The sequence below is a fragment of the Plasmodium berghei genome, assembly GCF_900002375.2.
Source record: "Plasmodium berghei ANKA genome assembly, chromosome: 10".
Classification (NCBI taxonomy): Eukaryota; Apicomplexa; class Aconoidasida; order Haemosporida; family Plasmodiidae; genus Plasmodium; species Plasmodium berghei.
This window is the reverse complement of record NC_036168.2, coordinates 970,602-983,371: the sequence shown is the minus strand read 5'-3', so window position 1 is coordinate 983,371 and position 12,770 is coordinate 970,602. Positions and strand designations below refer to the sequence as shown.

Below are 12,770 nucleotides of genomic sequence, written 5' to 3'. Positions count from 1 at the left end.
GATGGTTTGTACTAATAATTACAACGGTTCTGCGCCAAAATAAACAAACAACAAAATATTATCATTCTCCTAGATAATTCATTTGTTCAATATATAACTTTGATCTACGTATATATATTAAAAAACAAAACAAAATAAATACGTTTAAATAAAATATGTGTGTATTATATATCTAATGAAAATTATAAGGGTAAAGTTGTATTTTTTTCTCTAATATGACAGAAGAATACAAAATTGTAAATATTTTTTTGTTCATTCAAAACTTTTACATATTTATTCATATAATATTTCGAGAATTTGGTATTTTATATGAAATATTTTGACATATATTGGTTTTATATCTACTAAAAAGTGTGTATATAAATATATTTATTTATTCATTGTTTAGAAGATGATATGAGTTATGACTAATCGACATCTCTATAACCATAATATTCACACAACTAAACAAGTGTTGTTCTATTAATAAAAAAAAATGGGAATTTTTTCTTTATCGTTTTTTTTCCTTTTTAATTTTATAATAAATATTTCCTTTTCCAATTAGTTAAATAATTTAAATTAAAATAATTTATTTCTTTTGAAATCTCATATTATCGATTTGTTCTATTTAATTTATCAAAAATTGCATGTGCACATATCGTATCAAAAATAGACACTTATGTGGTTTATATTATTACAATTTTTTAATGCACACTAAGCATGCAAAAGTATAAAAAAAATAATAAGGTTAGTAAAAAATATATATATTATTCTTCATAATTGGCGAGTATTTCACTTTTAATAACGTATTAATAATTTGAGAATAACACCATAAATGTTGCAAACAATTTAAGTGGTTATCCATATCTATAACATAAAAAAATGAAAGGATATGTTTAATTTACTATATCACATTTTTCTAAGAGGCAACTTATACATTGTTATTGTAAGCTAATCAATAGCTGGTAGATTCTTGCGTTTCATATGAATTATTCATTGGTATATATTGATCGATCTAGGTGATATGGAGGCTCCCATTATAATTTACTTTATTGTATAAAAACATATAAGAACCCAGTTATATAGAAACTTTATACCCATTTTATATTTTTAACTAGGATTTAACCTGCTTACCCTTTTTTTACACTTTATGAAGAATACAACAAAATTTTGGAAATAAACCTATTTGAAAAAAATAATAAAAAAGCAAAGAAACGAACAATTATCTTAATTTTCTTTTCTATATGTTATGTGTATTTAAATGAAAACCTTCCTTTTATCAAAAATGTCATGTAAATTTTCATTTTCCCTTAAAATTCGCTTAAGTCATCAAGTGGCTTACTTTTCATCCTAAAGTAAATTCACGCCGTTTTAAGCATCGTTAAATATTTTATTGCACATTAATAAATATTTAAATATATCCATATTTCTAAACGTATTAATATAAATTAATGTTATAACGCTATTATTGCATTTTTGTTGTATAATACATTACCAACTTAATTATTCATGTGGTGTTTCAATTTAATATGAGAATAATTCTCCGAAAAAAATATATTACTCTTAATAATGTCATTATATTCTTTTTTTTATAAAATATAATTTTTTAATAACTAAAAAAAAAAATATAATAACATAAATAAATGAATAATGAATTAAACGAAATGATAGGATCCGATGTATTAGTGTAAAGCTTATTTGTACGAAATCCTTCCGTTTAGCAAAAATAGCATAAGGTATGACTGATATTAACTAAGTGATTTGAAATGATAACCTTTAAGTTACATGCTTTATTATTAGTAATAAAAACTTACACTTTTTATAATACTATCATATCGGCATAAAAGGACAATAAGCCAAATAATAATATAGTTTTTATTTAAATTTACCTTTTAATAATAATTGTAAAAATTAAACCATTAAAAGCTTAAATATCTAAGCAAAAATGAAAGAAAATAAAATAAATGATGAGCCTGAAACAAAAAAATGCGGCACAATACATAGAGGAAGCTTATTAGATGATCAATTCAAAGAAACTCTATCAAATAAATTTCTATTGTATAATGATGAAAATCAAGACAAAGAAAAAACAAAAAAGGAAAAACCAACGATTAACAGAAGTTTAATAGGCAGTTTTTCTAAAGATAAATATAAAAATTTCTTATCAAAAATTGAAAAATCCAATGAAAATATCAAAAATATGGATAAAGAAAGTGTGAGAATCGACAAAGATATGTTTGATCAGTCACATGACAATATTGACGAAAATTGTGTTGTTATGGGTAATTTTATTTCCATACTATTATTCCTTTCACTGTTTTAATAACTAAAAAATTCTTGTAATTTTAAAATTATTAAATATATTATTTTTATTTATATTTTTGTAGACGTATCTATGGGTATTTTTGATGTGTGCAACGAAAATTTGAATGACAATGAACTTAGGGAAAAAAACATTACAATATCTGAAGTTCCAAGCCAAGTAAACAACCAAAAAATAGTGAAGAATTCTTATATGATGGTTATTCGAATATTTTCACAAATATATATATGTATATAATTGTTTGATAATTTATAAAATCAATTGGGTGTAGCTATATGATAACATTTCTTAACATACCAATTTAAGATAACAATTATATAATAAAATATAAATAATATTAATAAAAAAACAAGCTATTTCTTTATTTTAAAAAATATTTTTAATATTTACATGAACAGACAGAATATATACAATAAATATATGAATTATGTTAAAAAAACAACCAAAAAAAATTTTTTTTATGAACAATAATAGCTATTTTTTTTTTTTGGACATTTTACAGGAACATAATGAGCAGTGTAAACAAGAATTGATTGAAGAATTATGATAACCAATATAAAAAAAGTTATATTGAGACATAATAATATATAATAACGTTTGCAAAATAAATGTAATATATGTATAAATGTATTTTTATAATTTTTACAATTTTTATAATATTTAATACCATAATAAATTATTTCCAATTTCATCCAATTTTTTATTCTTCGTAAAAAATAAAATAAATTGAATTCCACAATTATAATTTATGTCAAAATTGTTACTTTATTGAATTTATTTACAAACATATAAAAAATTATTTATATTTATATATTTTTTAATAAGTATTTATAAAAATTCGTTTTTGTGCATTATTTTGTTACAATCCTACATTGTTACATATATGTTTTTATATGTATAAATTTTTTTTTGTTCAGCATTAATATTATTATAAAAATTTTACCTACTTAAAAAATGTCTAACATAGATACTTTAATTAACGAATCCTTTTCCGCAGTAGACAAAAATGCCGACGGTTTCATTTCCAGTATCGAGTTAGTATATGCCCTAAGATGTATTGGAATATCACCAGATAGTGAATATATCTACAGTGAAGAATATAAAGTTTATTCAATAACCGAATATTCTAAAATCGCAAAGAAACACTTAGGTAATTCTACACCAAAAGAGAAAGTCATAGAATCACTAAAAGTGTTAGATAAAAAAGACACAGGTAAATTGTCAGTAGATATTTTAGTTTTTTTGGTCAGAACAATGAGCGATATTTTGGTAGAAGGTGATTATCAAGAATTTAAAAAATACATTGACCCTAAAAATGAAGAATTTATAAGTATACCAGAACTCGCAGATAAAATATTATCTTAAAGTGAGAATATAGAAACACATTAACTAAAATCATAATGAAATATACCTAGACTGAATTATTCATATATTTACCTTAAACCCTTTATAAATATAGTTATATAATACTTTTTACTTATATATAATTTTATGTTGCTTTAAATTGTTTATTTTACATATTTTTTACCTTATAATAATGCTCCGAGTTTAACAATTTAATTAAAAATTATATTCATTGTTCTCTCTTATATTTGTTATTAAAACTTATATATCATCATAAATGCTTAACGAAAAGCATACATATATTTTTTTTTTAATTACAATTTATATACATCATCTGAAATGCGCTCATGCCTTATACCTTGTGTATATACACATCCATAAAATATAATATTTGAAAAATAGCATGCTTTCATATTTGTCTAAAATTATAAGGACATTTTTATTATTAAAGTAATTCATCTATATTTATTAAAAAAAAATAAAATCGTAATTTAAATACCACTATAAATTCTGCACATGCCTATTAATCCGTTATTAGTTTTGCAATTATGTATATGTATTTACCTCAAAACACAAGGTGTTCATATTTTTTTGATATAACTTAGACGTATTAAAATATCATCTTAATGGGAATAAAAAATATACTATTGAAGATGCCACCAGAATTATATCCTGATTCAGTATAGGCTTGGCACAAAATTTAAAAACTTTTGGTGGTTCATACGTTGATACTTTCAAATAATAAACAAAAATTTTGTATTTTATTTACCTTGGAAAATAAATTATACTGTGATGATAATGAATATTAGCTTATTGTAAAAATGCTGTATAAGTTTTATACATTTAAAATGTGTAATAGATATATAATATGATAAAACACCATATATATTATTTATTATTATAATTAGTAGTTTTGGTGTTTACATTTTTTTTTTATTAATTTTTAACTATTTAAATATAATATATAGATTTATAGCGTTAAATTATTAAGCATATATTTTATTTATGCATATATAAGCAAATATTATATTTTATATTATTTTTACATAATACTATATAATGTAATTTTATTTTGAATTCTTTTTATTATTTTCGGCTTTGCATTTAAATAAATATATAAATAATTAAATATTTATTAATCATATAGTTAAATATTAAATGAGGCTACTTAGTCTAGTGGTATGATTCTCTCTTAGGGTGGGAGAGGTCCCGGGTTCGATTCCCGGAGTAGCCCATGGTTCACTTTTTCAATATATATAATACATTTAAGATCTTTTCTTTAACTTTATTATTATTAATTAAATAATATACAATTAATATATATAATATTTTTAATATTCTATATATATTAATGAAAATATATTTATATTTTTTTTACTTGTTTACGAATAAAATAAGGTTATTTTCAATGGGAAAGGAGTATTAATAAAGTTAACAAAAATGTTTATAATATTTATTTGGATGAACAAATACTTTATAATGTACGTACATAATAAATATATTCACGGTATGCTATATAATAAGGAACTAAATTTAAATACCTTTCTTATTATATACTAGTGTTGCTCTCTAATTTAGTTGTTTATATTTAAGTCTTTTTTCTTTAACATTTTTACATTAAATTATTATATATAATATATATTCTGTATATCACATATAGATAAGCTTATGTAAGAATTCCATATTTATATAAATATTACTTTCCATATACATAATATGCATTGATATTTAGTATTATTTCATATGAATATACTTTTGTCCTTAGAAGAGTTTTGTAGAATGCTGTAAGAAAAGGCTTTGTATTATAACAACGTCTAATTGCAATATATTTATGAAAATTTTATTTTATATATTCGTCTTTAAATGAATATTGTTAAAGGAAATAATATAAAGCAGTGGTAATTTCTTGGAATATAAAATAAATGATATTATTTTTCATAAGGAACCTTTCATATTATACTTTGACGTTTTGAAAACAAAGGATACAAATGTTGGTAAGGTTTTTAATAGTTACAGTATATATACATATAAGACTTAACTATTGTTACTTTTATTCAGAGCTAAATATATTTATTGAAAAATTAAATAAAATTTGGAAATGTATATATTAATATTTAAAAAGGTAATACTTATAATTTTAATTGTTAGTATTTAATAAAATAAATAAAATTATCAAATTATTTTTAAAGAATAATAGAAAAGAAAAACATCATATAAAATTTCATAAGTGATATACAACAAATTTAATATACTATTTGTATAAGGCTAAGTTATATATTATCCCTAATAATTTTAATAATACTTATGAGCCCTTTAAAAATTAATAAAAAAAACATGATACATAAAATTTTTTTATAAAAGTAAAATCAAGCATTAAGTGCTATATCTATTTATGCATATGTATATAAATTTATTTAAATGAAAATAAAAATTCTTAACGAATATAAAAATTGTATAACTTTTGACTCGTTCATACTACAGTGGCCACACCAGATCCCATCAGAACTCTGAAGTTAAGTACTGTAAGGCTTGGCTAGTACTGAGGTGGGAGACCGCTCGGGAACACTAAGTGATGAGTCATTTTTTATATCAAACAAAAAATATATTTTTTAACCCAAATTTTTAAAAAGAAAACATCCTTTATAATTTTTTTAGCCTAAAACTCGTATATTAGTCATATAACGAAATAATAACTTATTATTTATTTTATTGTTTTTAAAAAAAATATATTTATTTTTGGGATACCCTTGTATTATAATCCTACAGGCATTAATATATTTTTTTTATTATATTATATAATTTATTAATATGCACTATATATTCAATTTTTTTTTAATTATAATAGGAAATATTTTACTTATATATATTTTACTTTATACTATATATTATGAATATAATATATAAAAATTGTATAATTTCTGACTCGTTCATACTACAGTGGCCACACCAGATCCCATCAGAACTCTGAAGTTAAGCACTGTAAGGCTTGGCTAGTACTGAGGTGGGAGACCGCTCGGGAACACTAAGTGATGAGTCATTTTTTATATCAAACAAAAAATATATTTTTTAACCCAAATTTTTAAAAAGAAAAATCCTTAAAAAACATCTTTAAAAAAACATCCTTTAGTTTCAATTAACCAGGAAATCTTTATTATTTAAATAACGAAATATATTAATTGTACCTTAATTCAATATTATATAAATTTTTAAACAAATGTATCTTTAATCATACTATGCCTTAACAATTATTTTATTATATAACATATTAATATGCACTATATATATTCATATATATTTTTTTTAATTATAATAGGCAAATATTTTACTATATATATTTTACTTTACATTATATATTATGAATATAATATATAAAAATTGTATAACTTTTGACTCGTTCATACTACAGTGGCCACACCAGATCCCATCAGAACTCTGAAGTTAAGCACTGTAAGGCTTGGCTAGTACTGAGGTGGGAGACCGCTCGGGAACACTAAGTGATGAGTCATTTTTTATATCAAACAAAAAATATATTTATTAAAATCAAAATTCTATTACTTTTTATTATTTAATTTTTTATTAAATAAATATATATTATTAATTAAATGAAGTATAAATTTTATTAACTTTATATACTTATGATATTTGTTGAAATAATGATTTTTGTATTGTAATAACTCGTATAATTAGTTTTTTTTTGACGAATTTTAGTCACTTTATTGTATATATAATGTAGTGTTAAAATTGTTTTTATTGTAAAAATAAGGGAATATTAAACTTTATGTTATATATACAAAAATGTATATCTCTTATATTGCATGAGTATGGACAATTTTTAATAATGGAGCTATGCTTATGTTAATAGGCAGACTATTTAGTTTCATGTTTGCATATATATATGTATATATTATTTTAATGTAACTTTCCGTCTGATACAATTTGAAACATAGAATATTCCTTAATTAAATTGTGATGAATCACACATGTGAAATATAAGTTTAAAATTAATCATACTTTCATATGAATGTAACATTTCAGCATTTTATAAAACTAGTTATGGACAAAATAATAAAAAAAATAAACTCATATTAAATATATAGTAGTAAAACTGTAATCCAGTATAAATATACATCTTATAGTAAAATTTGTCTACAATTTTTTTTGTATATATTTGACAAAAATATTCATATAGCACACCCTTATACTTAGATAATTATTTTAAAAATTTCATGACAATACATGTAAATATTTAATTAACAATTTATTTAAAATGTAAGAAGTCTTCAACAATTTAAAAAGTTTAAAAATAAATTTTCTATTCAGTTAATAAAAAAATATACAAAAAATCATTTGAATTATATTATATTTATTTTTAATGACCAAAATATGATTATATGTTTAATACAAATCAAAATAATAAATTTTAATATTATTTATATATTAAATATTTTACTAAATTTGTATAATGATTATATTTGGTGTTATATAAAATATTTCTTTTACCCCTATATAAATATTAAAAAAAAAATTTTGAATTTATTATATAAAAAAAACAACCAATTGGTGTGCTTACCATGCTTGACGAGATTCGAGATATACTAATCGCTCATCGCAAACTTTGCACCGTATACAAGCGATTGCTAACCCTGCTCTGTTTCCAGCCTAAGGCGTTCCGCAATTCATTATTACTACAGCATGTTATCTTTCCAACATAACATGCTCAGTAACTTATATCTTGCAATAGACGAGAGCTCTTATATATTGAATTTCTCGTGGCATGAGTAACATCCCTTAAAGGCTGCGCAAATTACTTTGCTTTCCCCTTACGGTTACAGCTGCATACCCCGAGGAGCATACAGCCGGATATTATAAATATATAATTCATAGTATTAGCATATCATAAAATATTTTAATTTTGGTCACTTATATTTTTTATTTTTGTAAAGTATATATAAGAAAATTATATGTGCTATAATTTTTTTTCTACCAATTTATAATAAGCTAATTTTGAAAAAAAAAATAATATATATATAAGCATTTACCTTATGATTATATGCGTATTTTTTGTTATTATAAAAATTGCATTTTACTTAGTTTGATTTATAATATATTCCTTTTAATAAAAAATATTTTTTTATTTTAAATGATTTCATAATAGCATCATATACTAAGTAATGTTATATATATTTACGTAGTATAAGTAATTTTATTTGAGTAGAATAAATAATACATTTTTCATTACCAAATAATTTATTGCAATTTATATTATAAATTACATAAAGTTAGGTTGTCACTTTATAAACTTCAAGTTCAAATATATTTAAATTATAGTTACGAATTATGTTAACTACAATTATAAGTATATAAAAAATGGAAATGTAAAACCAATACGTTTGTATATGTGTAATATGCATAAACATATATATTATAAATATTGATATATTCATTAAATAGGTCATATACCCTCCTATAACAATATATATATTTAGCCATCCTTGTTTATTAATATATTCTTTTAAAATTTACGACACACTGAGATTAGTTACATATTAAATTCGGCACCACAAATATACAACTGTTTATGATAAAAAAAATAATAAATGCATTATTCTAAAATGTATTAAATTGGTAAAAAAAGTAATGATGTCTATTTTTATTATATTGTGATAATATATCATTTGGATTAAAAAAATAATTCATTGTTTAATAGTAAAAAGCAAAAAAAATAAAATATATTTATGTGCAAATTTCCTTTTATACTTAAAAAGTTAAAAATATGCACACATAGTAACCAAAATAAAATTATATGCACATGCTTCTTATAGTTCGTTGTATAAATTATTAAGAAGAAACATCATGGATATATAATTTCATAAAACAAAAAAATAAGAAAATGACAAAAATTTATTAAATTATTAACTAAACAAATAAAAATATATATATATTAGCATTTTATGCCTAGTGTATTTTATTGAAGATTTCATCATATTCTCAAAAATGTGGAAATAATCTGAATTATAAAAACATCATTACTTTTTCCTCTAAATCTGATATATTTTCTACAAAGAAAAAAAAATAGATAAAATAATATAACAACCAAATGGTGATAATCATACGATTCAATAATGATGAATTAATTTCTTTCTATAAAATTACGCATTTATTTATGGAATTATTATAGAGGGAAAATAGGAGGAAAGGCATATTCCCTATTTTACCCACTTTGCAAATATGAAAAAAGTATGCTTACATATATATACACAAAAAACCAATAAAATACATAATATATCGAAAATATAACAAATAATATATGCAAATAGATATAATAAATCTTACCATTTAAATTGTCTTCTTTTTGTTTTTTGCTTTGAGATTTCTTATCAATTAATTTGTTCATTTTGTGGGTATCATCAATTTGGTTATTCATAATGCTATTATTTTCAGAATTGCTAAAGTTGCCCTCTTGATAAGATAATGCTTCTTTGTCATAATTAGATAACTCATCTGAATTATCTCTATTCATCATATTTTCTTTTTTCTTTAGTTTATCAATTTTTATTTGTTCATTATCTTTTTCAACTTTTTCTTTTAATAATTCAATATACGATTTTTCATCATGCTTGCCCTTTGTATACTCATCATCTGTTTCAGTATCTTTGTTTTCTATATCACTTTGTTCCATCTCACCATTTTCATTTAATTCATTTACTAATATCTTAAACTTTCCATTTTCATCATTTATTTCATTTCCTACATCATCATATAATACACTATTACTTAGCATTTTGGCTACCTTGACTCGTTTTTTCCTTTTTTTAGTTGGTAATAATAAAGGACCAATGTCTTCAATTTCAACTTTTTGAGGAACAAATAAATCATCCTCTTCTTGTATATTCGTAATATCATCATTGTCTAAAATTATGTCTCCTTTTTGGATATCTCTCAACTTTTGAATTTTGTTTGGCCTCAATTTATTCTCTGATTTATCACTATTATCAACATTGTTATATTCTGACTTGTTCATGTTATCCTTTTTGTTTTCATTCACACTATCCTCATTCCCTTCTTTTCCTTCCTTTTTCGATTTGCGAGTTTTGAGTATTTCTAAAAACTTTTCAAACCTGGATCTCTTTTTTTTCATTTCAATTTTATTTCCATCATTTATATTCAATTCATCCATCATTTCTTGAGAAAATTCGATAAGCCCATATGCATAGGCTAGCTGATTTAAATCGAGTTTTTTAATATCTCTAAATTTCATAATAATATATAAATGCCTTAAATAAATAATCAATGATTTCTTTGCTAAATGTTTAATTTCAACAAACGCTGCATTTAAAGAATGTATTTTTTTATTAATATCAAAGAGTTTTTGTTTTTTAATAAATTTCTCCACTATTTCAATATTATTTTCCCTTAATACATTTAAAAAATATTTTTTATTATCAATCTCATTTGTTAAAAAGATAAGACTATTTCCTACATTCGTAAATCTACCAGTTCGACCCGATCTATGAATAAATGTTTCTAAATTTTCTGGAAAATCAAAATGTATAACCCAATCGACTGAAGCAAAATCAAGACCTCTACAAGCTATATCCGTTGTAAATAAACAAACAAAATTATTTTTTTTTGAAAATAAATGATATGTGTTTAATCGTGACGTTTGCTTTAATTTTCCATGTAATTGTAAAAATTTCATAACACCCACTTTAATTTTTTTAAAAACTTCAAACATAAATCGAACTTGTTTGCATGTTGAAAAAAAAACAATTATTTTTTTATTTTTTTTTGAAAATAAAAAAGTATATAAATAATTAATTTTTTCATATATACTACATTCAATATATATTTGTTTTATATTATTACTTTCTATATATTTATCATTATTATTTATACTGACATATTCATAATCTTTAATGTTAAATGTTTTTAATATGATATTTAAAAATTTACATATAGTGGCTGAAAATAAACAAATTTGGCAATTGTCTTTAGGCTTATATAATAAAATATTTTTTAAATTATCATAAAAACTTTTATCAATTAATTTATCAATTTCATCGATTATTAAAGTACTTAAATAGTCTAAATTACAATAATAATTATTTTCTAAATGATATAATAATCTTCCTGGTGTACATACTATAATGTTGGAATAACTAAAAATCGATTTTTCCCTTTCTTCATCTTTACCCCCTATTGCACAACAAATATTTAATTTATGATATTTATTTAACATGTTTAAAACCTCAAATATTTGAAATACCAATTCTCTTGTTGGGGTTATAATTAGGCCTCCTAATATTTTATTATAATTATCAATATTTTCTCTATAAAGTTTTTCAATTAATGGTATACAAAAACATAGTGTTTTTCCTGTTCCAGTTTGCGCTTGAGCATATATATGTTTATTTAATAAGACTATAGGTATAGACACTGATTGTATATTTGTCATATGAGTAAAATTGTTTTCATTCAATGATCTCAATGTTCTTTTACTTATTGGCAAAGTTTTAAATTCTTGTTGTGTTAATACATTTTTATCAATTATAGTTAAGTTGTTTTTATACCGCTTAACTTCATTATCACTTTCTTCTGCGTTATTATCATTTTTTTTTTTCTTATTTTTTTCATTTTCTATGTTTTTTTTTTGTTTTTTTTCTACGTTAGGATTTTTTTCGTTTTCTATATTTAGTTTCCATTCATCATATTGCTTCCTTTTATTTTCCTCTACTATAGAGCTTAACTTTTCGTCAATTTCTTTTTGTAGCTGTGCCCTTTCATCTGCATTATTATTTTTTCGAACATTTTTATTTCCTTTGTGCTTTTTTACCTTATTATGATAGTTTTTATTATGAATTTTATTATTTTTATCTATCCTTCCTTTATAACCTATCATATTCAGTTATTTTATTTTTTTAGCAAAAATATTATATATGCACTTTAAATGGGAAAAATCTGCATATTTAATTTTTCAAAAAAGTTAAAAATACAATATAAAAATATATCAATAAACGAAATGTAATAATAATAATAAAAATATTGGAAATCTATGATATTATTATTATTTCAAAATGACGTTGTCATCTTTGAAGAAAATAACTTATTTGAATACCACGAGGCT

The 12,770-nt window shown here is 21.6% G+C and overlaps 3 protein-coding genes and 5 non-coding genes across 8 annotated transcripts; 6 read left to right on the top strand and 2 right to left on the bottom strand.

Moving 5' to 3' along the window:
- Positions 1-1,924: 1,924 nt before the first annotated feature.
- Positions 1,925-2,849, top strand: PBANKA_1024500 (conserved Plasmodium protein, unknown function; the record flags this gene model as incomplete). The annotated part of the gene is made up of 3 exons (XM_034565337.1): positions 1,925-2,261; positions 2,367-2,461; positions 2,805-2,849. The coding sequence occupies 3 exons, from the start codon at positions 1,925-1,927 to the stop codon at positions 2,847-2,849; spliced, it is 477 nt and encodes a 158-aa protein (XP_034422044.1).
- Positions 2,850-3,256: 407 nt separating this feature from the next.
- Positions 3,257-3,667, top strand: PBANKA_1024400 (calmodulin, putative; the record flags this gene model as incomplete). The annotated part of the gene is made up of 1 exon (XM_034565336.1): positions 3,257-3,667. The coding sequence occupies one exon, from the start codon at positions 3,257-3,259 to the stop codon at positions 3,665-3,667; it is 411 nt and encodes a 136-aa protein (XP_034422043.1).
- A 1,141-nt stretch (positions 3,668-4,808) lies between these two features.
- On the top strand, positions 4,809-4,880 carry PBANKA_1024371. The gene has a single exon. It is a non-coding gene; the product is annotated as a tRNA-Pro (tRNA).
- Positions 4,881-6,108: 1,228 nt separating this feature from the next.
- On the top strand, positions 6,109-6,227 carry PBANKA_1024351. The gene has a single exon (XR_002688206.1). It is a non-coding gene; the product is annotated as a 5S ribosomal RNA (ribosomal RNA).
- A 338-nt stretch (positions 6,228-6,565) lies between these two features.
- Positions 6,566-6,684, top strand: PBANKA_1024341. Its single transcript, XR_002688205.1, has one exon. It is a non-coding gene; the product is annotated as a 5S ribosomal RNA (ribosomal RNA).
- Positions 6,685-7,033: 349 nt separating this feature from the next.
- Positions 7,034-7,152, top strand: PBANKA_1024331. Its single transcript, XR_002688204.1, has one exon. It is a non-coding gene; the product is annotated as a 5S ribosomal RNA (ribosomal RNA).
- A 1,047-nt stretch (positions 7,153-8,199) lies between these two features.
- Positions 8,200-8,507, bottom strand: PBANKA_1024311. Its single transcript, XR_004611902.1, has one exon. It is a non-coding gene; the product is annotated as a signal recognition particle RNA (non-coding RNA).
- A 1,151-nt stretch (positions 8,508-9,658) lies between these two features.
- On the bottom strand, positions 9,659-12,545 carry PBANKA_1024300 (ATP-dependent RNA helicase DBP4, putative; the record flags this gene model as incomplete). Its single annotated transcript, XM_034565335.1, has 2 exons — positions 9,659-9,702; positions 9,980-12,545. The coding sequence occupies 2 exons, from the start codon at positions 12,543-12,545 to the stop codon at positions 9,659-9,661; spliced, it is 2,610 nt and encodes an 869-aa protein (XP_034422042.1).
- Between the last annotated feature and the right edge of the window lie 225 nt (positions 12,546-12,770).